Here is a 27,220-nt window from a genome sequence, read left to right as displayed (position 1 = left end):
TCTTCTAGCTAGTCTTATTCATTACATATGTAATAATAACAGGAGGAGAAGTGATGGAGAGGATGACGACACTGGGTATTGCGGTGAATTTGGTGACGTACTTGACCGGTACCATGCACTTGGGAAATGCTGAATCTACCAACGTTGTCACTAACTTCTTGGGCACCTCATTCATGCTTTGTTTTCTCGGTGGATTTCTTGCTGAAACCTTTCTCGGATGGTATTATATATAGATTATATCCTCCCATCCCTTTTACTTTCTTTCTTTCTTTCAAGCTTCATTCTTCATTTCCTTCTTTCACTTTGATGATTGGCATATACCACACCATTGCCATCTTCGCTGCTGTTCAAGCAACGGTAATATATAGGTTTCTAACTTTTTTATACATGTATGTTTAATTTGTTTCTTGTTTTAATCTGTTCGATAAAGATGGACATAAACCATATTTAGCTAGCATGTAGATCTATTTAATTAATTTATTAAACTCAGTTAATTAATCATTATATGCTGATGTCTAATAATAACGAAATAATAGATAAACAGGGGGTGGCGATCTTGGCTATGTCGATGAAAATACCAAGCTTACACCCTCCAAAATGCACAGGAGACAGTGGGGGACCTTGCGAAAGAGCCACCAGCAAACAGTTAACGGTGTTACACTTAGCTTAAAATTAAGTCCTAACTTCAAATAAGAATACATTTATGCATTGGTGTAAAGGTTTAGGAAGCTCACTGATGAGCGGATAATTTATACGCTTTTTGGCATTATTTTTAGTATGTTTTTAGTATGTTTTAGTTAGTTTTTATTATATTTTTATTAGTTTTTAGTTAAAATTCACTTTTCTAGACTTTACTACGAGTTTGTGTGTTTTTCTGTGATTTCAGGTATTTTCTGGCTGAAATTGAGGGACCTGAGCAAAAATCTGATTTAGAGGCTGAAAAGGACTGCAGATGCTATTGGATTCTGACCTCCCTGCACTCGAAGTGGATTTTCTAGAGCTACAGAAGCCCAATCGGCGGGCTCTCAACTGCGTTGGAAAGTAGACATCCTGGGCTTTCCAGCAATGTATAATAGTCTATACTTTGCCCGAGATTTGATGGCCCAAACAGGCGTTCCAAGTCAGCTCAAGAATTCTGGCGTAAAACGCCAGAACTGGCACAAGAATGGGAGTTAAACGCCCAAACTGGCACAAAAGCTGGCGTTTAACTCCAAGAAGAGTCTCTACACGAAAATGCTTCAATGCTCAGCCCAAGCACATACCAAGTGGGCCCGGAAGTGGATTTTTATGTCATTTACTCATTTCTGTAAACCCTAGCTACTAGTTCTCTATAAGTAGGACCTTTTGCTATTGTGTTTTCATCTTTTGATCACTTGAATCTTTTGATTATGCTTTTATGATTGAACCCTCTTTGGGAGGCTGGCCATTCGGCCATGCCTAGACCTTGTTCTTATGTATTTTTAACGGTGGAGTTTCTACACACCATAGATTAAGGTGTGGAGCTCTGCTGTACCTCGAGTATTAATGCAATTACTATTGTTCTTCTATTCAATTCAGCTTATTCTTGTTCTAAGATATTCATTCGTACCCAAGAACATGATGAATGTGATGATTATGTGACGCTCATCATCATTCTCACTTATGAACGAGTGCCTGACAACCACTTCCATTCTACAAGCAAACAAGGCTTGAATGTTTATCTCTTAGATCCCTTAATCGGAATCTTCGTGGTATAAGCTAGAATTGATGGCGGCATTCAAGAGAATCCGGAAGGTCTAAACCTTGTCTATGGTATTTTGAGTAGGATTCAAGGATTGAATGACTGTGACGAGCTTCAAACTCGCAATTGTGAGGCGTTAGTGACAGACGCAAAAGAATCACTGGATTCTATTCCGACATGATCGAGAACCGACAGCGGAATAGCCGTGCTGTGACAGAGCACGTTGAACATTTTCACTGAGAGGACGGGACTGTAGCCATTGACAACGGTGATGCCCAACATACAACTTGCCATGGAAAGGATTAAGAAGGATTGGAAGAAGATAGTAGGAAAGCAGAGAGATGGAAGGGACAAAGCATCTCCATACGCTTATCTGAAATTCTCACCAATGAATTACATAAGTATCTCTATCTTTATTTTATGTTTTATGTTATCCTCCATAACCATTTGAGTCCGCCTGACTGAGATTTACAAGATGACCATAGCTTGCTTCATACCAACAATCTCCGTGGGATCGACCCTTACTCGCGTAAGGTTTATTACTTGGACGACCCAGTGCACTTGCTGGTTAGTTGTGCGAAGTTGTGATAAAGAGTTGAGATTGCAATTGAGCGTACCATGTTGATGGCGCCATTGATGATCACAATTTCGTGCACCACTCACTTTGATTGCTGCATTTTTATATTATAGATTACACAAATGGCTGAAAACATCAATTAAACACGGGTATTATTTTATGACTCCTTATAATAGATAGATGTCCAGTCTAAAGTGCTGAAGGTGAAAGAGAAAAGGAAGAGTATTGGAAGTAAGAGTCACTGTTTCTCTTTTTATAATATGTTTATCTTCTGCAAATGGATTATGATTTTTAATTGAAAATTGTTTGGCTTACGCAGTTGTTTCTATTTGTTTTTCTATGCTTTCTGCAGTGGTTATCACTCTTCCAAAAATTATTGTGGCTCGCAAAAAAAATCCAGAGGTCTTAGTAGAATAAGTCGTCAGGAGAAAGAGAAAACATTGAATGGATCTTAGAAGAATTGAACAACTTTAACTCGGTTTGACCCTAATTTTAGACTAGGTTTATGTTTATATTTAGGCAATTATGATAGTGGTTAACTATAAGAGTAGATTGTTTTATACACCTTTAGTGTATGCCATGGTACAGATTTTACAGGTTTTCTTTTTTCAATGGTATTTGTTTTGAATTATAATTGATGTATCAATACACTTTGTTGATGTATGGTTGTTACTTATTATTATAGTTGATGTATCAATATACTTTGTTTGTGTTTTAAATTATATTGACTTGTTTGTTTATAGTACTTTTCTTTTAATTTAATAATATGATGAATTTATTTATTTTTTGAAATAATATAAATATTCAAATACAAATTAGATAAAAATTTGTATTAAATTTATATTTATTTTGTATGAAAACAAGTTTATTTTGCAATGAAAAAATCTAAAAAAATTATATTTTTTCTTACTCACGAATTTATAGACGGATTTGCTGTCTGTAATCAGAGTGTGAGATGATTCTCCAAAGTTCAAATTATAGACGAAAAGTCTGTCGAAAAATTTGTCTGTAATTACAGACGGAAAATTCGTCTGAAAATCTGTCTGTAATTACAGATAGAAAATCCGTCTAAAAATTCATCTGTAATCCGTCGAAAAATCCGTCTGTAATTACAGACAGAAAATCCGTCGAAAAGTTCGTCGTCTTCGGGAAATGGATGGAGACTTTACAGAGAGAAAATCTGTTGGTAACTGGTAAAAATCCGTCAGTAATTTTTCGACGGAAAAAATTCGTCGGTAAATAATTTCCGACGAGGCTTTTACAAAGGGACAAAATCTGTCGATAATTTCGTCGGTAACCAAAAATCTGTCCGTAATAAAGACTAAATCTATCGGTAAATCCGTCGGTATTAATCCATTTTCTAGTTGTGTCTTTCTCGTCACCATCATGAGGAATTTCCCTTGGTTCATCATCAGCATCGTCTCCGTCATCGAGGTTAACTTCATACAGATCCATCATCGGATCCTTGATAGCAGAACCTTCATAACTTTCAACATTATCTGCCATCATGTCAGCATTACCAAGTTCAACGTTTGAGCCCTCTTGACTACCTTCAGGTGGCATATTTAGATCGATCATCGTCCCTCTGATATTTTATCTAATTGATCCACTTAACGGACTATCATCAACAGTATCCACAAATGATCCTCGTCCACCCAACATAACGAGAAACATGATTACTTCCTGATGTGTGGAAAACGATCCAACACAAAACTCACCGGCAAGTGTACCGGGTCGCATCAAGTAATAATAACTCACATGAGTGAGGTCGATCCCACAGGGATTGAAGGATTGAGCAATTTTAGTTTAGTGGGTGATTTAGTCAAGCGAATCAAGTTTTGGTTGAGTGATTTGTGTTTAACAAGAAGTAAATGACAGTAAATGTAAAGGGGGAAGGGAGAAATGCAGTAAAATAAAGAACAGAAAAGTAAAATTGCAGAAACTTAAAGAACAAGAAAGTAAATGACTGAAACTTAAAGTGCAAGAAACTTAAATTGCAGTAACTTAAAGGGCAAGAAAGATAAATGGCTTGAATATAAAAGGGAATTGAGGAATGGGATTGCAAGATCTAAACAAAGAAGAAGTAAATTGCAGCAAATGCTTGAGCAGAAAGTAAATCAGAGGCAAATAACATTCAAACAGAAAGAAAGTAAAATGCAGTAAAGGTTCACAGAAGAACCAAGAGTGAATTATGATCTCAGGATCCCAAGGGCTTAGGTAGCAGAGCCTAAAACCCAATTTCCTTCCCAGATCTGAATTATCTAAGCAATTGACAGAAAATTAAAGAAGAAGTAATAGATGAACAGAATTGTAATTGAATTATGCAGAAAAACAAAGTGCAAAGAGTTTGAATGAGAATTGGGACAGAATTTCCCCAATTTCACACACCCAAAACTCAGAACAAGAAGAGTAGAATTGCCCAAGGGAAATGAGGAAGGAGATCAGTCAATTCTCCCTTGATCCTCTTAGTGCTCGGATAAGCCTCTCAAGAAAGCTCAAAGAAAATGAAATTCAAAAGCTCCAAAATAAAAGTAAGAATTCAAAGCTCAAAGTAAAGGTAAGAATTCAAAGCTCAAAGTAAAGGTAAGAATTCAAAGCTCAAAGTAAAGGTCCTAATTACATCAAACTAACTCCTATTTATACACTTTCTATTCTTGGATAATGGGATTTGGATGGGCTTTTGAATTGGTGAAGAAATGAATTCAAATAAATTTTTAATTTGAATTTTGGCCCAAAAAGTCACTCCCAGGAGGCTGCCCTGCCCTTGTGGAGGGCAGGGCAGAAAATTGATGCTTGGTGCTAGCAATTGGTGCGGCCATGGTGCGTCTGGTGCGAGTCTGGCACGAGTTTGGTGCGCCAGAGGCTGCCCTGCCCGCGCCAAGGGCAGGGCAGGAACGGTTTGGTGCGCCAGGGACGAGGCGTGCGTGCGGATGGTGCTGCCAGAGGAAATTTGGTGCGCCATGAAGCAAATTGGTGCGCCAGGATGCGCATTGGTGCGTGGGACGCTGCCCTGCCCGCGCCAAGGGCAGGGCAGGAAAGCTTTGGTGCGCCAGGGGAGGAACGCGCGCGTCAGATGCTGCCAGGACGAGAGTTTGGTGCGCCAGGAAGCAAAGTTGGTGCGCCAGAATTTTGTGTGTGGTGCGCCAGTCTAATTGCTGCCCTGCCCGCGCCAAGGGCAGGGCAAGGTCCTTTCCTTCATGGCCCGTGTTCGAAACTGGGAGGAGGCAAACACGCTACATTTCTTTCTTGGCTTCTTGGCACGGCAATCACCCTTAGTCTTTGGCTTCCTCATGGTCCCTTGTTCGAACCTTGTAGCATGCATGGGTGACCTTTTTTTCTTGATTTCTTTCCTTAAAGTGCCCGATTCTGCCCTCCACAAGGGCAGGGCAGAGTTTGCTTCTCTTGGCTCCAAGGCACCATTTTGTGCTCTGCCCTTGGAGTGGGCAGGGCAGAGTTGCCTTCCTTGGCTTGGTCACTTAATGCTGCCCTCCTAGAGGGCATTCTGCCCTTGTGGAGGGCAATGTTGCTTCCCCCATTAGTTGCGGCACGCTTCTCTCCTCTTTGGCCACGCTTTCCTTTTCTTGTGTTACGCTTCTTAGGCCACGCTTTTCATTTTCTTTTCTTTTCTTCACCTACAATAAACCAAACAACCACTCAAAGTATCACTAAATTCAAGAGGCTTATAAATCAATTAAAATTCAATTAAAATGAGCTCAAACCTCATGGATTAACATTAATTTCATGGTGGTTGCTTGATTTAGAGAAGTTATGCATTTTCACTCCAAATCACTTACTTAGGATGCAAGAAAGTGCATAACTGCTAACAAAACAAGTGAAATTAGCTTGAAAAATGGGTATATGATGACTTGTCATCACAACACCAAACTTAAACCTTGCTTGTCCCCAAGCAAGCATCAAAACTAAGAGAAAATGGAATGAATAAGAAAAGAGTATATATCCTTATTATGCAGATAGCAGAACTTGATTTATGGGGCATTTATGCAGCCAATGATAACTCATTTATTGTTGCTGCTGCATAATACACATTTTGCATCAAAGGTTTGCTAAACTTGCTGTTATAAGACTCACCTTTTGATTACTCCCTTGCTAACTCTTCTTGGCTTATAATGCTTTAACAAGCTTATTATTCTTTTAGAGGTTGGGTGTCAAATGCTGCAGCATAGCCTTTGGCTTTATTTTCTTTTCTTTTGCTCAACATCTTTCCACCACAGACACATAGCTCACTAATTCTTCCTAGGATCATTGATGCCCAGCATCTCTTTGGATCACTAAGTGCTTTGTATCTAAGTTGCTCTTTATTGTGGATTTTCAATTGGCCATCCCAAATCAGTTGATCTAAGTGACCGGGTTTCAAAATACCCCTTAGAATTTACTCATCCAAGCAGATCTCAGTACAAGAACACCACAGGCATTTGTCCTAAGGTTCAAACCATTGGTGTCCAACCTTTATTCTTTGTTTTTCTTGCCATTTTGGCTTTTTCTTTCTTCCTTTTCTTTCTGTTTTTGTTACCAAGGGTGTTTCATTATTGATAGGAGTTTTTATAACAGCAAGCTAACTCACAATTGGATGAGAATGATATTATGCAACACTTATTTCATGAGTCATGCATTTAATCAAACACATATGCCACCACCAACTTCCATTCATACTTATGCAACATTGGATATTTTACTTTTCAATTCAAACCAAACTCTTTTATTTAAGCATATAGGAAACAAAGCAATTTTCAAGCTAAATGATGGATACAAGCATTATGCAGACTTAGCATTTTTAACAAACAATTTCACTTGCAGCTAGATGAACACTTTAGCAAGAAATACAATGGTTCCCAAATTCACAACATCACAAAGCATCAAGTATTAAGTTCAGATACAACCTTTGAAGTTGCAGCTCTTTGATTTTTCCTCCTGTTGTGTCCTCTTTAAGTCAAGATGCATAATGTCTTCAATTATTGACTCTTGTCCTGCATAATCCTCAAAGTTGCTTGCTTCTCAAGCCCTTGATTATATGGTTAGTAAGCATAACTGAGTGTGGTTTCAGGATTTGTTTTGGTGTGTGAACACCAAACTTAATTGTTTTGCCACTGTCTCAGATATATCAAGTTAACCATATTTGAAACCATGTATCCTTGCTAAAGGTTAATGGAATTAAAGCTAGAAAACAATTTAACAGTTGAATAATGTGGTTGATTGCTTGGAGTTAGAATCATGCAAGAGGTGAGAATGTATTTTCAAATGATATTTTTGGTGGAACACCAAACTTAGAAATTTTTATTCTCCCTCAAATTGTTTTGGTGTGCAACACCAAACTTAGCTCCTTGCAATGCATACTGATTATTCAACATTTTTATTGAAAAGCTATGAAAAGAAACTACCTCAGGTTGGGTTGCCTCCCAACAAGCGCTCTTTTATTGTCATTAGCTTGACATCTTCATTTTTGCTTCAAGAGGGATTCAAGTTCTGGACCTCCTTTTCTTTGTTCCATTGCCCACCTAGGTACAGCTTTGCTCTATGACCATTTGCTGTAAATTGACTCTTTGTTGCTTCATCTAGCAACTCAATACTCCCATAAGGAAAAACCTTAGTCACCAAGTATGGACCAGTCCATTTAGATTTAAGCTTGCCAGGGAATATCTTGAGCCGTGAATTATACAAGAGTACTTGTTGTCCTGGTTTGAACTCTTTCTTCAAAATCTTCCTGTCATGCCATCTCTTAGCTTTCTCCTTGTATATCTTGGTATTTTCATAGGCTTCTAGCCTAAACTCATCTAGCTCATTCAGCTGCAATAATCTTTTCTCTCCTGCTGCTTCAGAATCCAAATTTAGAAGTTTAGTGGCCCAAAAGGCTTTGTGCTCAAGCTCTACAGGGAGATGACAAGATTTGCCATATAGTAGTTGGAATGGAGACTTCCCAATAGGAGTTTTAAAAGCTGTTCTGTATGCCCAAAGTGCATCTTCCAACTTCCTAGCCCAATCCTTTCTTGTGCTACCAACTGTTTTTTCTAGGATCTTCTTTAATTCCCTGTTGGCTAATTCTGCTTGACCATTAGTTTGGGGATGATATGGTGTGGCTACCTTGTGAATAACCCCATATTTGTGGAGAAGTTTCTCTATTTGTCTATTACAAAAATGGCCATCACCATCACTGATGAGACCTTTGGGTACTCCATATCTAGTAAAGATGTGCTTCTTCAAGAATTGAAGGACAACTTGTGCATCACAAGTAGTTGTGGCTATGGCTTCCACCCATTTTGAAACATACTCTACTGCCACCAAGATATATCTGAATGAATAAGAAGGGGGAAAGGGTCCCATGAAATCAATGCCCCATAGATCAAACAATTCTACTTCCAAGATGAAGTTCTGTGGCATTTCATTCGTTTTTGTTAGTCCTCCTGCTCTTTGGCATTCATTACATTGGTGGACAAATTCCCTAGCATCTTTGAAGATGGTTGGCCAATAGAATCCACTTTGTAATACCTTTGCTGCCGTTCTTTCTGGACCAAAGTGTCCACCATAAGCTGAGCCATGACAATGCCATAATATATCTCTTACTTCACTTTCAGGAACACATCTCCTGATTATTCCATCAGAACACCTTCTGAACAGATAGGGTTCATCCCACAAGAACTTCTTTGCTTCATTGATTAGTTTCCTCACTTGTTGCTTAGTGAATTCTTGCGGTATCTTTCTCCCTACTTTGTAGTTTGCTATATCAGCGAACCATGGTGTTTGTTGGATTTGCATGAGATGTTCATCTGGGAAGCTTTCATTCACAGGTAATGAGGCCGTTTGAATTGTTTCTGGTGGCAGTCTTGACAAATGATCAGCAACTAGATTTTCATTGCCTTTCCTGTCCCTGACCTCAATGTCAAATTCTTGTAAGAGTAGAATCCATCTGATAAGTCTTGGTTTAGCATCCTGCTTTGACATCAAATACTTGAGAGCAGCATGATCAGTGTAAACCACAATTTTAGATCCTATCAAGTATGATCTAAACTTATCAAATGCATAAACTACAGCTAACAATTCCTTCTCTGTTGTGGTGTAATTTTTTTGAGCTTCATTCAACACTTTGCTTGCATAATATATAACATGATGCAAGTTTCCCTTCTTCTGTCCAAGTACAGCACCAATTGCAATTTCACTTGCATCACACATAAGTTCAAATGGTAAGTTCCAATCCGGGGGTGTGATAATTGGTGCTGTTGTGAGTTTATGTTTTAAAGTTTCAAAAGCATGCTGGCAATTCTTATCAAAAACAAAAGGTTGATCAATCATCGAAAGGTTACTCAAAGGTTTGGCTATTTTAGAAAAATCTTTGATAAACCTTCTATAAAATCCTGCATGCCCCAAGAAACTTCTAACAGATTTCACATTAGTTGGTGGAGGGAGTTTTTCTATTATTTCAACTTTTGCCTTGTCAACCTCTATTCCTCTTCTTGAAACTTTATGACCAAGAACAATCCCCTCAGGTACCATGAAATGGCACTTCTCCCAGTTCAAAACCAAATTAGTTTCTTGGCACCGTTTCAAGACAAGAGTTAGATGATTTAAGCAAGTATTGAAAGTGTCACCAAAAACAGAAAAGTCATCCATGAAAACCTCTAAAAATTTTTCAACCATATCTGAGAAAATGGAGAGCATACACCTTTGAAAAGTGGCTGGGGCATTGCATAATCCGAATGGCATTCTTCTATAAGCAAAAACTCCAACTGGGCATGTGAATGAAGTCTTTTCTTGGTCCTTTGGATCTACCACTATCTGATTATACCCAGAATAGCCATCCAAGAAGCAATAATAAGCATGGCCAGCCAACCTCTCAAGCATTTGATCAATGAAAGGAAGTGGGAAGTGATCTTTGCGTGTGGCATCATTCAATCTTCTATAGTCAATACACATCCTCCACCCTGTCACTGTTCTGGTGGGAATGAGTTCATTCTTCTCATTAGTAATGACTGTCATCCCTCCTTTCTTTGGTACCACTTGGATTGGGCTTATCCATGAGCTATCGGAAATAGGATATATGATTCCTGCATTCCATAACTTCATCACTTCCTTCTGGACAACTTCTTTCATTGCAGGATTTAGTCTTCTTTGAGGTTGAATTACTGCTTTAGAATTGTCTTCCAAAAGAATCTTATAAATGCATACTGTGAGAATTGCAGGATTTAGTCTTCTTTTCCATAATTTCTTTGTCTCCTCCTCATATTTTTTGAACATGGACTCAAGCTTTGAGAACCTTGAGTGGTTCATGGAAGTTTGTGTGGGTGGTGAGTTTTGAAAGGGGCTTTCTGTTGAAGTTTGGTCAAGTGATGATGTCTTTGGATGAATATCACATGGAGCACTAGAATTCCCTTCCCAGCCACCATTAGAATCATGACTTGCATCATTTTGTGGTGGAGGGAAATATCCCATATGATTTTTTTTCTCATCTTGTGGTTCTGAAGCATAGCTCCATGAATTGGAGTGCCCAGAATCTGTATCTTCTTGGTGATATTCCCAACCATCATTAGAATAATGACTTGAATCATATTGTGATGGTGGGCAATATCCTATAAAGTTTGGTTGATTAAAAGATGAGGTGAACTCCATTTGAATTTTGTAGAACACAACACCAATGAAAATTGAAATTACTCATATCAGATATGAGTTTTGCTTAGTGAGGCAAAAACACAAACACCTTGGTTTCAATTTGAATCAGAGAACAAAAATAAAAAAAATGCTTGATCTAGACTTCTCACCCACTTAATCATTGTCGATCTAATCAATCCCCGGCAACGGCGCCAAAAACTTGATGGTGTTTTTGTGGAAAAACGAATTTCCAACACACAAATCCAACCGGCAAGTATACCGGGTCGCATCAAGTAGTAATAACTCACTTAGAGTGAGGTCGATCCCACAGGGATTGATGGATCAAGCAATTTTAGTGGGTGATTAGTTTAGTCAAGCTAACATTGAAGGGATATTGGATGAAATATAACCAACAGAATTGTAAATGACAGGAAATTTAAAGTTGCAGAATAATTAAATTGCTGAAACTTAAAGAACAAGAAAGTAAAATAGCTGAAACTTAAATTGCAAGAAAATTAAATTGCATGAAAAGTAAAGGGGGGTTGGGTGCTGGAAATTAAAGAGAGCAGTAAAGCAAAGCGTAGAACAATTGCAGGGAGATTAAATTGCTTAAAATTAAATTGGAAGCAATATGAACAAAAAGGAAAAAATGCAGATGGAATAACAGCAAAAAATAAATCAGCAAGAAAGCTCAATTCAAATATGAAATCTAAAAAGACAAGTGAGGATCTCAGGAAATCAAAGAGACTAGAGAACAAGTCTAGATCTCAATTCCTTCCTTGATCAATTCAGAGAACAATTTGCAGAAGAAAGAAGAAAATTGAATTGCAGAATTAAAGAGAAGATGAAGCAGTATGTGAATTTCAATTATGCAGAAAAAGTAAACAAGAGATCTCAAGGTGAGAATGAAACAGAATTCCTCCAATCTCACTCAAGATTCAAAACAGATACAAAACAGATAAGAAAACTAAAGGAGAGAGCTATCTATTCTTAATGGAGCCGGCCTCCTTACAAAGATGGAAGTGATGCCTTATATAGGCTTTACAAAATAAAATGAAAATGAAATTAAAACAATTTACAAAAATGAAAATCCTAACTTAATTGATCCATGTGCCTTTGAGTGATGATGTGGGCTTAGCTTGCTTTGGATTTTTAAGGAGAAATGGGTTTTGGATGGCCTTGGTTCAATTGGTGAAGAATTGAATTAAATTGGGTTTTTAATTCAATTTCAGCTCATGAAGGAAAATTGCTTCCAGGAGGCTGCCCTGCCCTTGTGGAGGGCAGGGCAGAAAATTGATGCATGGTGCGTGCTTTTGGTGCGGCCAGGAGCGAGCTTGGTGCGGCAGAATTTTCCTTGGTGCGTATGATGCTTGTTGGTGCGCAAGGATGCTGCCCTGCCCGCGCCAAGGGCAGGGCAGGAAGAGTTTGATGCGCCAGAATTGTGGAGTGCTCACGCTGAGGCTGCCAGGGACGTGCCATGGTGCCCTTGTGTGTGCCAAGCCCAAGCCTTTACTTCCTAGAGGTCTTGTGTTCGAAACTTGGTGGAGGAAGTTGTTGCAATTTTTCCTTGAATTTTCTTGAAGAAAACACGACATTGCCCTGCTCTCCAAGAGGGCAGGGCAGAAAATTGAGCGCCACTTTGTTTCCTTGTGTCTCCCTCTTCGAGCCTTGGTGGAAGCATTTTGGTTTATTTTCGCTTGTTTTTGGCCCTTAAAGATGCCTTTCGTTCCTGCCTCAATTGGACGCCAAATATGGATTTCTATATATCGTTGGAAAGCTCTGAATGTCAGCTTTCCAACGCAACTGGAAGCACATCAATTGGACGTCTGTAGCTCAAGTTATAGCCATTTGAAGGAGGCATGGTCATGCTGTGAGCGCCCAGATTTTAACTTAGCGAAAATTTTGCTTCCAATCCTTAATGTGCATAACGATCCTGCCCTTGGCAAGGGCAGGGCAGAATTGTGCTGGCTGCTTCCTTCCTTGATTTGGTCATGGGCCACGCTTTTAAAAGCGTGGCCTAAGGCTCCAAAGTGTACCCCAACTTCAAAGTGTACCCCAAAGCTCTTTTTTCTCCTTTTTTTGTGCTTCTTTGCTTCTTTTTCTTCTTATTTCCTACAAGATTTATAAAATTAAAATATCAAGAAAATATATCATTTAAGTACAAAAAGCATTCAATATTTAAGCACAAATCATCAATTTCTTGTATGAAAAAGCATAGAAAATGGGTATATGATGACATGTCATCACTTCCAACAGATGAACATTTGTCCATCGGTTGTGCCACGACCTTATAAGACGTACGTCCTCGTCGTCACGTAACCGATACTTAATTCAGAACAACAAAATATTTCTCAAAACCGTGAACTAATAAATATATAACAATAGAGCAAAGACAATTGTAACATACCTTTTATAAAACAAATTGTCATCTACTTCGGTTGGATATCTGTATGAAATTTTTTTACTTTTTTCGTGTGTTGCTGTCTAACGGAATGCAATATCAAATTCTTCAGCGCGGTTAGACGGTTGACTTCTGGTGTCATGTACGTAATTATTGGTTGCGTAGACTTAAAAATAATAGAACCTTCTTTATGATACACTATTTCACCATCATAATGAATGGATAACAATGGATTTATTGACATTGTAAAGAAAAAATACCAAGATGAGAACCAAAGAGGAGAATGAAATTGTGGTTTTGAGCTCCGTTCTCCAGCAGCCATACTTTTATTTTAGAAACTCCACTTGAAGTTCGTCGGGTAGTCAAGCAAACTTCGCCAGAGGTGCAGCCGAACTTACCTTAAATATAAAAAAACATATCTAAAAAAATTAGATTTTAAGTTTCTGGAAATATATATGTTTTTAAATTTAGAGTAAAGTATCGTTTTTGTCCCCAACGTTTGTGGTAAGTCTTATTTGTGTCCCTAACGTTTAAATCGTCCTATTTGTATCCCTAACGTTTATAAGAGTGATTCAATGTTATCCTACTATTAATTATACTAACAAATCAGATTATATTTTTCAATTATTCTCATTTGGATGTATTCATTCTCAATTAGGTCTCACTTGGATGTGTTCGAATTATGTCCCTAGAAAAATGAATTATGTAAATGTTGTAGGAATTAGTTTTAACTTTTGGTGAGCTATTTTTCGGAGTGGATTATCGATTCTATCCTAGACATTTGTATTCTAACTTCAAGAAGAGATTTTTAAAATTCAAACCAAAACATTCATGATATGTAATTGACGGCAGGATAACATTAAGTCACTTTTACAAAGGTTAGGGATACAAATAGGACGATTTAAATATTAGGGACACAAATAGAATTTACCCCGGACATTAGAAACAAAAACGATACTTTACTCTTCAAATTTATTTCGAAAAGAAATCCATTAGAAACTGCCACTATTTTAGGCGGACCCGTCTAAGTTGACCGTTTCTCTTTTTTCTCTTTCAAGGGGGCAATTGTAATTAAATCATCGCCATTTCATGATGGAATAGTGGTTTAGACTTTAGACTTTGGAGAAACCTAATTCCCAAAATAGAGTGACACACGCAACACAATACAACACAACACAAGAAGAGATGGCATCCATTGCGACCCATTTCTCAGCCTTTCTGTTACTCTTCCCAGTGGGCCTCCGCCGCTTGCACTCCTCCTCCTCCCTCTACCTCCACAGCCCTTCCCAATTCAGATCCAAGCTATGGTACCTCTCAGATCCCAAATGGAAGAATCTCGATCTCTACGCTCTCCTCATTACACTCCCAATCGCCTCATTCTCGGAGCTTTTCCTCTTCCTCTCCTTCTCCGGCCACCCTTCTTACAGGTTCTCATTCTTCCAACAGTCTTTCGCGCTTCTCGCTTTCTGGTTTTTGATTCTCTTGATCATAGTCCACGAGTACAACGCCACGTCATCACTCATCAGTGAAACCCTTGTGTACGTTCTCGGCGGTGTTGTTTTCTTCATGGAGTATTCTGTTATGGAAACCGGCGTTTCAGGTCTCGCTGCTGACGTGTACGGATTCATAGGTTGGCTGGCTTTGCTTTGTGCCGGTTCTTGCATTTACTTGTCGTTTAAACCGTCTGCTTTTTTTGCGGAGTTCCTGTTGTGTTGCGGATTGGTCTTCAAGGGAACATGGTTGTTGCAAGGAGGGTTTTTGCTTTACACTGATGCTCTTGGATTGAAAGGGTGTAAGAAGATTTCCTCTTTGTTATTAATGTCAACTCAGGACGACGTAGTTGATGTGCATTGTGAGCTTGAGCAGGATAAGGCTAGGGGTTTTGCATTGGTGAATTTCCTGTTCACTCTTCATGCTCTTGTGGTGATGGTATTGGCTGTTGGGTTGGTTGTGGTTTTGGGAAGGAATAGGAGCTTGAGAACTGGTGGTGGGGACGGGAAGGGGCCGTTGCTATCTGAGATTGAATCTACGAACATTCGGATGCGTGCCCTTCCCGAACTGGAGATCGAGTGAGATTATTGATTTCTTGTGGTTTTGATGGAATGTGTTCAATGTGTCCCTCGTTAGGTACGCTGTGATTCCCACCCCCCCTTTTAGTTTGTTGCCCATATTTCACATCAAGATTCGAAAAATATAGCATTGATAAGAGCTTGATTTCATGCATACATTGCAACTTCTTTTACAATGAGATATTATTTATGATTAGCAAAACCTGAGAGGCAGATCCATAGGAAAAACTACAGACAAACTTTAGGTGTTGGCCGTTGCGTATTTTGTGTAGTCAAAGATGTTCTCAATGTTTTACTTGATCCAGAGTTTGGGGTGGCAAGGGTGTTTTCTTTTGTCACAGATCTGATGATTCATGATTTCTGAGTTATAGTCAATTCTCAATAGCATAGCATTCTTTATAGACTTCTACTTATATAAAGTTTTATTTTTTTAAATACAATTGTATTGCTGATAAATTTGAGGTATGATTCTACTCAAGAAACACATCGGAAGTTAGTGATCTTTCACTTATAGCATCATCAATAAGAACATGATTTGGTCAGCTATTAGATTTTAATCCTTATAGGAACAATACAGGTTGCTTCTGTTTTACTTAATAATTATATACTTTGGATGTGCTTCTAGCAATTGTCTTAGGAAGGATCTGTATGCTTAAATCAGTTACTTTGTTGTAATTAAAAGTTCTAATACAAAGTGAAGATAAAACAATTTCCTATTCTTTTATCTTGTTTATGCGAGTATTCTCAATAATTAGTTATATATAAAATCTATCGAAAGCAAAAGCAAGTAATTTTGGTTCCAACCTCTGTTTTGACTGTTGTTGAACTCTATAGTTATATTTAATTGTGTTGGTTCTGTTTTATCTATGGAAAAAAAGGCAATAGAGAATGCATTTTTATTCATTTTTCAAATTATTTTACTTGGAGATACTTCATTGTATTTTGGTGTGACTTATCACTTATGACTAATATTTAATTCGTTTAGAGAACGAAAAGTGCCTGATTGTGTGTCATAGAAGAAGAATGACTTAATTTTAACATGCAACTGATACATGTCTATAATTTACTATAACTTTTTTAATCCCATAAAATATAGTGGTCAACACTAAACAAAAATTTGTTTTTTAGTTATAGTTCTGTTATGGAATTTGAAGCCTATGTTGTATACTCCTATTCCTGTTTTTATATCAGATTGGAACATTTGATGGCCTGGATTAGAATGTACTAATAACTGCATTGTAGTACAGCATCCATATGGTTTATCTCCTTTGGTAGGAAAGTAACCAGAGTTGCATGTCATCATTTGGTAGTGCATTCTAATATAATAGCTAAACTAAGCCTTGTATTCAGTGGGATCAGCTACATAGATAGCACGATGCCATTGTACTTTGTATAAAATTATATCTGTGTTTACCTATTTATATTTAAATATATTTCAGTAATTTCATTTAAGGTTTTCTTGGATACAAAATAACAGCAGCACTGGATAAAGAGATCTAATAGTGCAATGATAAATGTTTAATGTGTTTGGACTTTGGAAAAAGATGAAAGATTAAAATTTTTATTTATCTCTTTTTCATATAATTAATTATGCAATAATTAATTTATCATTTATGTTTGGATTGTTTAGCAATAGTGATTTTCAAATAATCTGATTTGTTTGGTTTGTATTAAAAAGAAAAAAGAACTATTTTGTGTGATAGAATTACTCGGTGTGTTTGTTTTGGCGCTGGGGAGGTGAAAAGCACATTCAAGTTGCTTGAATGCTTCAATTTTTGGTTTGGATACTTTTTGCTTCTTGTGAACACAGATGAAACTTTGCTTTCAAACCCAGGTTTTCAGGAAGCAAAGATTCTTAGCTTTTGTGTTCACAAACCAGCATTCAGCCATTAACTCTAAACCTGTAATTTCTTTCTATCAATCATATCTTTTATACATGTTATTGTTTTATTTATGAAATTTTTATTGTTTCTCTTTATGTGAATTCTCTTTTTTTTTTCTTATTTATTATTTTTTATTTTTTATTAATTTTTATTTGGTTTGATATTTTACACTTATTGGGAATCTTGTGTATTATATTTATTATTTTCTTTTTTTAATATGATTTATTGATCTCATTAGATAAAATAAATTAAACAAAAAAATAATTATAAATAATAATAATAGTAAATATTATAGCGTATTAAAAAAGAATATCAAGAGTATTAGAAAAAAAATAGTATATAAAAAACATATTAGAAAAAATATCAAAAAATTAAACATGGTTAAAAAATTACAGTATAATTTAATGTCATGTCTTTTTTAGTAATTATCTATTTAAAAGTGATTTTAAGTAATATTATCCAAACAATATTTATTTTATTAAAATCAGTTTTGGCAATTCTATGACACAAACTCACTCCTACCCAAAATCAATTCTATAATATCACTTTTATTCAAACTCCAATTTAACAAATACCAATTCAAACACACACTAAGACTAAATGGTCAACTTACTGTGTAGGGTCAACTTAATAAAAATTATAGCATTTTGGGTAAATGCTTTTTTACAACCATGCTCAAACAATATCCTTCACTTGTTTCTCAAGAAATAGCTGAAATGATTTGAAATTAAATGCTTTTATGGTATACAAATGCAAAAATTTAAAAACTGAAAAAAAAAGAATTTCACTCTTACTTATGTCTTATACACATGCACTCCTCCCCTCCCATAACCACCTCCTCCCCCACTCAGTTGCCATTCTCTCTGTCACACCCGCTACCATCTTCGTCTTTGCGCTACGTATTTGCCACTAAACTATAATCAAACAAAACTTGGTCGTCTTCCCTGCTTTTGCATTTTGGCAAAGTGCAACTCGATGAGGGTCTTTTCCTTGTTTCATTTGTTATTTCTTTTCTCCCAAATACTCGATTTCAAGTCTGATTTAGGTCTTGTGTTTGATTATAATTGTGTTTGATTATACATACCTCGGATTCGCGATTTTTCTGGACGCATCAAGTGTCATGTCACTCATCATGGTCGGTAACCAATTTCTCATCACTGGAGAGGTAATTCCTTGCTCCTAATTCGTTGTTCACTGGGGAGTTGTTTTTCATTTTTGGTGTTTCTGTTTGTTTTTGGTGTTTTTCCTTATCATCATCTCTGACTAACGATTTTGTTGGACCATTTTGGCTATTGGTGCTTGGAAACGGAAGGATTTTGGTTAATCCATGTTTCGTGGGTCTACAATTTTCATGAGTCATCACTTTTTCATTTGGATATAAAAAATTATTTTAATGGAACAATTTGACCGATTTTTACTTCAAAGGAGATGCTACTCTTCAAAGCAACCTTCTCTTTTGGATTATCTAGTAACCATTTTTTGATAAATTGACAAAGATAGCACATTTTATTGATTTTCATGTTGTTGCTATCATAAATATATACAATAATTGACTACTTGTTTAGTTGTTTTGTTGAATGCCATATTACAAGAAAGCTTCATGTTTATTCTCGGTACTTGGAAGTTTGTGTTTGATTATCATTATAATGGTGTTTGATTATAAGATGGGTTTGAGTTTTGATTTAGGTCTTGTGTTTGATTTATTGGGTATAGGATCTCTATATTTAAATAAGGGAAGATGAATATCTCTGGTTGAATCACACTTCGTAACTTTTTTTTTTTTTTTCGGAATTTCATGCATGCTCTTCTTGTGTAGGCCATTTCTAGACTTTGTGTACATGAACAAGCTTTGCTGGATTTATGTTCTTGACTTGATTATAGCATTATTAAATTTTTATTTGAAGAAAAACGCGGAAGAAGATTGCACCAAAAATAATACCAAGGGAACTAGAAAAAATGGATCAAAGAGATTAGTAAGGAAAGATGGAAAAAAAAAAATACCCGATGAAATTTCGAAGGGGATGGAGAGGAGAAAGCTATTTTGCCTTTAGTTTTTCTGTTTTTTGTTTCTGTTTTATTATTTGTCATCTTTATTTTGATTATGTTGTTTACTGTGTTGACAAAATTTATTTTCATCCATGTAGTGCTATGTTGACACCAAATGCGCACCAAACATGTAGACTTTCTGCAAAATTTGTAAGTAATGTGCAAAGCAAAGAGTTGCGAGCAATGGGGTTTGGATCCCTCTTGGATATTCTCAAGGGGAATTTAAACCATAATCTAATTTTGGCACTTGCATAAGCATATAATCCTTTGAAATTTTAGCTCATAAACTCAATAGGAAGAGGAGATATTACTTTGGAGTTTGCTGGAGCTGTGTTAGGATTGCCTTCACATGTTACTGAAGAGCATGAACCCATGGTTTCAGAACTCAAAGGGAATAAAAATTCCAAATCAATTGAGAGATATCATGGTATAAAATTCAAGAGTATGTCCAAGGTTTAGGCAAGCTTTCTTTTTGTAGCATTAACATTTTTATTGCCAATAAATACAACTATTCGGGAGAATATAATTGGATTAGATGTATCGGTGATTGCCTTGTTGGTAAGATTTCAGAGAAGGGTTGATCTCAAATTTGAATGGATGCGTGTATGTGCTATAGATGTTTGATTTAAATTTTATAATTGGATTTTCTCATTAAAATCCTAATTCCTATATTTATTTGTTTCATTAGTGTCCCAATTAGTTAATTGAAGAAACTGTTGAAGTGTTTTTTGTAACAATCCAATTTCTGGTAGGTTCATGTCACTCGTTCATTAGATGTTACATCCTAGTAACTCTTAAACACCCTAGACTCTACTATTATTTACATATAAGCTTGTCGTTTTAGCAAAATTGCATAAGTTAGTCAGGTTTATACATATTATCGCCGTTAAGTTAGAATCACTTACAGACCTCAGCAGATATATAAAACTGAGAGTATAAACTAAGGCGATAATAATAAAAATAATTAATAACATAGCCATAGAAAACAAATAACACAGTAATCATAAATATACATCCAAGAGTTAGTACATACAGACTCGATATAGATATATAAGAGAAATATAGAGTACAGAGCAAATTTTAAAGATGTGTTTACATGGCAAAATTCAACCTATACATTCTAAAGTTACATTTTTTACTTAAAACCTATACATTCTAAAGTTACATTTTTTACTTAAAACCGTAACTCTTCACAAAGAAAAGCGTCACCTAATGGAAAAAAGTAAATTAAAAGATTTAAGAGAAGAAATAATTAAGTTATCAAAATTAATAGATCAAAAATTAATGATTTTAACTAGTGTTAACTGTAATAACACCGAATTCTTAAAATCAATACAAAATGATTTTTTTCAAAATCTTTATTTTACTATAAGTTTTATTGAAGGACTTCAAAAACCCGAAAAGACTTATTTTTCACACGGAATTTCTAAAAAATGTTATCATGGAGATGATTCACCACATCTTTATCATACCTTTAACCCACAATTAAATTTTATAGTAGACATGCTTGAAGAAATATTAGTATCCATAAAATTTCAAAGAAATAAGGAAAAAGAGAATCCCAAAGAAGAAAAATTTCAAAATATAATCAACATAACAGATTTAAAAGTAAAACCACCAATAAAATTATGAATATTGAAGAAAAATTAGAAGAAGTTACAATGCTTTTTAAACAATTAAAAATGGCTCAAGAAAATAATATTATGGAACAGGGATTTCAAATAGAAGAAGAATTAGTAAATTCTGAAAATATAGAAAATGAAGAACACATCCTAGATTATTCTAGTGACGAAGAACCAGCAATTCCAATACAAGTAAAAAATGAAGCTGGAACATCTAAGGATAATCAATCTCAATTTAAATGGGAAACAGGTTTTGATAATTATGCTTTTAAAAAAGGGTTTATAAATAAAGATTCAAAATATACAAAAATACCATCAAAATATGTTCCTAAAATCCAGGAAATGGAAGGAGATAGAATGCTCGATCTAGACTGTAAAAAGAATGAAAAAGAAATTTGCGAAAACTGGTTAAATTCCTTCTTATTAGAAGCCTTTACCAATCCAAAACTTAGTGAATTATCTGGAAGAGACATTTGGAATTACATAGGGTTTCATACTAAAGGAACTATAAGAGATTATATGACATCAATAGAAAACCAAATAATAGAAGAATTAGCAGTAAAAACAACAGCTTATGATAAGATATTATATATAATGATGATTCTATATAAAGAATTTTTTGGAAAAAATATTATAGATCATAGACAAGAAGTCTATAATAAAGAATATCAAGAAGCAAAAAACCATTTAGCTAATATTCAGGTATATGATTTATATAATGTGGAGTCTTATATATGTGAATATAGAATACATTATTACAAATTAAAAGAAGAAGATAAAAATCATTATCTTAGTATGTATATAACAAAACTTCCATATCCTGCTAATGAATTTATAATGGGAAGATTTATAAGAGAAATAAATAGAGGGACAATTGAAAATAATTTTGGTGGAGCAACCTCTGCAATAAGAGAGGAAATAAAAGAACGTTGTATGCAAGAAGCGACTCAAAAAAGATTTGCAAATATAATTAGAATTTGCTATCAGGATAATAAAGAGATACCTCAAAAATATGGTCTTAATAAAAACCTTCAAAGAAAAAGAAAATATCAATTTAGAAAAAGAAAATACTATCCAAACTGGAGAAAAAAGAGGTATTTTAGGAAGGAAAATAACAATAAAAACAAAAGACAAAAAAATAACTATTGCCCAAATAAAAAAGAAAATTGTAAGTGTTGGTATTGCCAAGAAGAAGGATACTATGCAAATGAATGTCCAAAAAAGAAGGATAAAAAGAATCTTACTAAACAAATAGAAATTGCTAAGTCTTGTTTCATGGAACCATTAGAGGAATCTGATGATAACTTAAACTGTATTTTTGAATATGTCTTAGAAACAGACTCAGAGATTGAGTAATAATGCCACATTTATTACTATAAAAATAACAGAAAAGTTTATAAATGCTTTCATAGATTCTGGAGCAACACAATGCTTTGCTAGTTCAAATATAAAACTTGATTGGAAAAAATTAAAGAAACCATTAAGAGTTAGAATAGCTGACAAATCAATACATAAAATTGACCAAAAAGCAGAGATGGCTGAAATTTTTATTTAAAATTATAGGTTCATTGTTCCATCTATATATATGTTAGATTCTGGAATGGATTTTATCATAGGAAATAACTTTTTAAGGCTATATCATCCATTCATTCAAGAATTAACATATATAGTTTTAAAAGCTCCACACGACTCTTCAATAAATCAAAAATCAAAACGTAAAAAAATACCAACTACTACTATGGATAAGATTCTAAAATTTAAAATATTTTCTATATTAGAGACATGTTATTTAAATTTATACTTTCAGATAAAAATTCCAAAAAAATAATCTTGAAATAAAGATAGAAGAACTTTTGGATGAAATTTGTGCTGAAAATCCTTTAGATATTAAAAATACAAATAACGAATTAGTAAGCATTAAATTAAAAGATCCTACAAAAGAGATAAATGTTCCAAATAAAATTTCTTATTCCGCAAGAGATAGAGAAGAGTTCTCATTAGAATGTAGAGATCTTCTAGAAAAAGGAATTATAAGATTAAGTAAAAGTCCTCATGCGGCTCGAGCCTTTTATGTCGAAAACAATAATGAAATTAAAAGGGGAAAACGAAGAATGGTTATTAACTATAAGAAGATGAATGAAGCAACTATTGGTGATGCTCATAAACTTCCAAGAAAAGATTCTATTTTAGAAAAAATCAAAGGAGCAACTTGGTTTTCATCTCTTGATGCAAAATCAGGATATTGGCAACTTCGTTTAGACGAAGAAACAAAGAAATTAACTGCTTTTACTTGCCCAACAAAAGAATCAACAAGTGTGTTGCTCTATGAATGGAATGTATTACCATTCGGATTAAAACAAGCCCCAGGTATTTATCAAAGATTTATGGAAGAAAATCTAAAAGAGTTAAATGAATTTGTTTTAGTGTACATTGATGATATACTAGTTTTTACAAAACAGGATAAAGAAGATCATCTTCAAAAATTATTAATAGTTTTAGAAATATGTAAAGAAAAAGGATTAGTTCTTAGCAAAAAGAAAGCAAGAATAGCAAAACAAGAAATAGAGTTTCTTGGATTAATTCTATCCACCCAAGGAAAGCTAAAACTTCAACCAAATGTTCTAGAAAAGGTAAATTTATTTCCTAATAAAATAGAAGATAGAAAACAATTACAAAGATTTTTAGGATGCTTAAATTATATTTCTGATCTAGGATTTTTAAAGAATATAACAGAATACACTAAAAGCTTATTTCCAAAAATAAGTACTAAAAAAGAATGGAAATGGGATGAAAAAGATAGTATGCAAATTCAAAGAATTAAAGAATTATGCGAAAAACTTCCAGAACTTTATATTCCAGAAGAAAATGACTATTTAATAGTAGAAACAGATGCTTCAGACATAACCTGGTCAGGTTGTCTAAAAGCCAAGAAAGCTATAAAAAGTTTGGAACAAGAAAAAGAATCACTAGATTCTAAATATTCCCTAAAGGAATTACTTTGCAGGTATATTTCAGGGACTTTTACTCCAACAGAACAGAGATATACCACTCATGAAAAGGAAACTCTAGCAGCAATTAAATCTCTTAAGAAATAGAAAATTGATTTACTACCCAGAGAATTTACATTAAGAACAGATTCAAGTTACCTAACAGATTTCATAGATATAATTTAAAAGTTGATTATAATCATGGGCGATTGGTAAGATGGCAATTATTTTTGTTACAATATCCAATAAAAATTGAATATATTAAAGGTGACAAAAATGTTATTGCAGATACAATAACAAGAGAATGGAGTTCGTCTACAACGCATTAGATCAAGAAATTCAAAAATATGAGCAAGAACTAAAAAAATGCAGGCATTGCCAGCAAATAAAAACACAGATCCAATCTCTCAAGAAGGCCATTGAGACAATGAAATCAACACAACAAGCAAAACCATCAGAGTTCAGCCAGCTAAGCATGGTGGACAAATCAGGTGAAGAAAAAATTTCAGAAACTAAAACAATTGCTGAAATTATTAATCTACCCAAGATAAAAAATATTATGTAATTTATAATGGCCCCATGAAAGGAGTATATGATGCCTGGGAAAACGCAGCACCATTCACACATCAATCAAGAATAATTCATAAAGGAGGGTTTCTAACACTGGAAGAGGCAAAGGAATCCTTCAGGGAATATGAAGCTCTCCATCCAGAGCAAACCCTAAAAAGAGCAGATAAAGCTCCAATTCAAACCCAGAGAACAGGGATAATAAGAAACATTCCTACAATGGCTGAAATCAAGGAAAAGAAAAGGGTCTATAGAACAAATCTCAGAGAAACCCTTAACATAGTCCTGAACTGGACTGAAGAAAAAATGGAAATTTTGGGATATTATCCTATTACCAAAGAACAGCTAACAAAGCTGGTTATATTTCCAGATGCTTCCCCGTCTGACACTTATCAGTTTTTTCAGTATGGATTAATTGATACAATTTTAATTTTTAATGATCTAAAAATTATTAGTGAGTTTCCTGCAGGATTCATTGATGCAGTAAAGAGATTTAAAAATATGATTGACAATGTAAATCCAAGGGATATATCCCTAAAATTTACAAATAGTCAACCTATTTTTAATGAAGAAGAAGAATGCTTGGTTCCAGCACACTGGTGGACGAAATTGTGATCACTTGTTATGTATTTATAAAGGATGTATACTCTGAGGGCATTGTTTATTTTCTTCACAATCTCGTTCAACTAACCAGCAAGTGTACTGGGTCGTCCAAGTAATAACCTTACGTGAGTAAGGGTCGAATCCACAGAGATTGTTGGTATGAAGCAAGCTATGGTCACCTTGCAAATCTCAGTCAGGCAGAAAAAAGAGGAATTGTAATTATAATAAATAAAAAGGAATAATAAAAGGGATAGAACACTTATGCAGATTCATTGGTGGGAATTTCAGATAAGCGGATGGAGATGCTGTAGAGCTCTTGGACGCCTGCTCTCCTACTCCTTCTACTCAATCCTTCTTACTCCTTTCCATGGCAAGCTTTGTATAGGGGTTCACCATCAACTGTGGCTACTTTCATTCCTCACGGGGAAATAACCTGTGCGGCTGTCACTCGCACAGCTAACCAGTCTGGAGGCATCACCCATGGCTGATGGCTACATCCCATCCTCGCAGTGAAAACTATGCAACGCACTCTGTCACAGTACGGCTAATCACCGGTTGGTTCCCGCTCCTACTGGAATAGAATCCCTCTTTTGCGTCTGTCACCAACGCCCAGCAGGTTAAAGTTTGAAGCACGTCACGGTCATTCATGATCGGAATCCTACTCGGAACACCACAGACAAGGTTGGACTTTCCGGATCCAGATGAATGCCGCCAACTATCTAACTTATACCACGAAGATTCTGTTGGGGAATCTAAGAGATACGCATTCAAGCTCTGTTGCATGTAGAACGGACATGGTTGTCAATCACGCACATTCATAAGTGAGAATGATAATGACGGTAATCTGACTCATCACATTCATCATGTTCTTGGGTACGAATGAATATCTTGGAATAAGAATAAAAGAGAATTGAATAAAAGAAGATAGAATTTCATTAATACTTGAGGTACAGCAGAGCTCCACACCCTTAATCTATGGTGTGCAGAAACTCCACCGTTGAAAATACATAAGCAAAGAGTTCAGGCATGGCCGAATGGCCAGCCCTCTCCATGATCAAGTGACCCAATAATGAAAGACTTAAAGTGGTCAAAAGATGTCTAATACAATAGATAAATGTCCTATATATACTAGACTAGCTTCTAGGGTTTACATGAGTAAGTAATTGATGCATAAATCCACTTCCGGGGCCCACTTGGTGTGTGCTTGGGCTGAGCTTGATGAATTCACGTGTAGAGGCATTTCTTGGCGTCAAACTTCAGGTTATGACGTGTTTTGGGCGTTCAACTCCGGATCATGACGTTTTTCTGGCGTTTTACTCCAGACAGCAGCGTGTACTTGGCGTTCAACGCCAAGTTACGTCGTCATTCTTCGAATAAAGTATGGACTATTATATATTGCTGGAAAGCTCTGGATGTCTACTTTCCAACGCCGTTGAGAGCGCGCCAATTGGAGTTCTGTAGCTCCAGAAAATCCATTTCGAGTGCAGGGAGGTCAGAATCCAACAGCATCAGCAGTCCTTTTGTTAGCCTTCTTCAGAGTTTTGCTCAAATCCCTCAATTTCAGTCAGAATTTACCTGAAATCACAGAAAAACACACAAACTCATAGTAAAGTCCAGAAATGTGAATTTAACATAAAAACTAATGAAAACATCCCTAAAAGTAGCTCAAACTTACTAAAAACTATATGAAAACAATGCCAAAAAGCGTATAAATTATCCGCTCATCACAACACCAAACTTAAATTGTTGCTTGTCCCCAAGCAACTGAAAATCAAATAGGATAAAAAGAAGAGAATATACTATAAAGTCCAAAATATCAATGAATATTAATTTAATTAGATGAGCGGGACTTGTAGCTTTTTGCTTCTGAACAGTTTTGGCATCTCACTTTTTCCTTTGAAGTTTAGAGTGATTGGCTTCTCTAGGAACTTAGAATTTCAGATAGTGTTATTGACTTTCCTAGTTAGGCATGTTGATTCTTGAACACAGCTACTTTATGAGTCTTGGCTGTGGCCCTAAGCACTTTGTCTTCCAGTATTACCACCGGATACACAAATGCCACAGACACATAACTGGGTGAACCTTTTCAGATTGTGACTCAGCTTTGCTAAAGTCCCCAGTTAGTGGTGTCCAGAGCTCTTAAGCACACT

At 35.5% G+C, this 27,220-nt stretch overlaps 1 protein-coding gene across 2 annotated transcripts; it reads left to right on the top strand.

Moving 5' to 3' along the window:
• The first annotated feature begins 14,337 nt into the window (after positions 1 to 14,337).
• On the top strand, positions 14,338 to 19,948 carry LOC112743158 (uncharacterized). Of its 2 annotated transcripts, none has more exons than XM_025792372.2 (2): positions 14,338 to 15,420; positions 19,390 to 19,948. In XM_025792372.2, the coding sequence occupies exon 1, from the start codon at positions 14,479 to 14,481 to the stop codon at positions 15,364 to 15,366; it is 888 nt and encodes a 295-aa protein (XP_025648157.1). In that variant the 5' UTR covers positions 14,338 to 14,478; the 3' UTR covers positions 15,367 to 15,420; positions 19,390 to 19,948. The 2 variants fall into 2 exon arrangements, with proteins under 2 accessions (XP_025648157.1, XP_072075169.1); XM_072219068.1 differs by having other exon boundaries at positions 14,370 to 18,410.
• The last annotated feature ends 7,272 nt before the right edge of the window (positions 19,949 to 27,220 follow it).

The sequence above is a fragment of the Arachis hypogaea genome, chromosome 2 (assembly GCF_003086295.3).
Source record: "Arachis hypogaea cultivar Tifrunner chromosome 2, arahy.Tifrunner.gnm2.J5K5, whole genome shotgun sequence".
NCBI lineage: Eukaryota > Viridiplantae > Streptophyta > Magnoliopsida > Fabales > Fabaceae > Arachis > Arachis hypogaea.
Note: the sequence above shows the minus strand (reverse complement) of the source record. Positions and strands in the feature narration are given on the sequence as shown.

What these genes read in the sequence shown, in the direction of transcription:
- LOC112743158 (XM_025792372.2), top strand. Translation starts at nt 14,479, where the DNA reads ATGGCATCCATTGCGACCCATTTCTCAGCCTTTCTGTTACTCTTCCCA.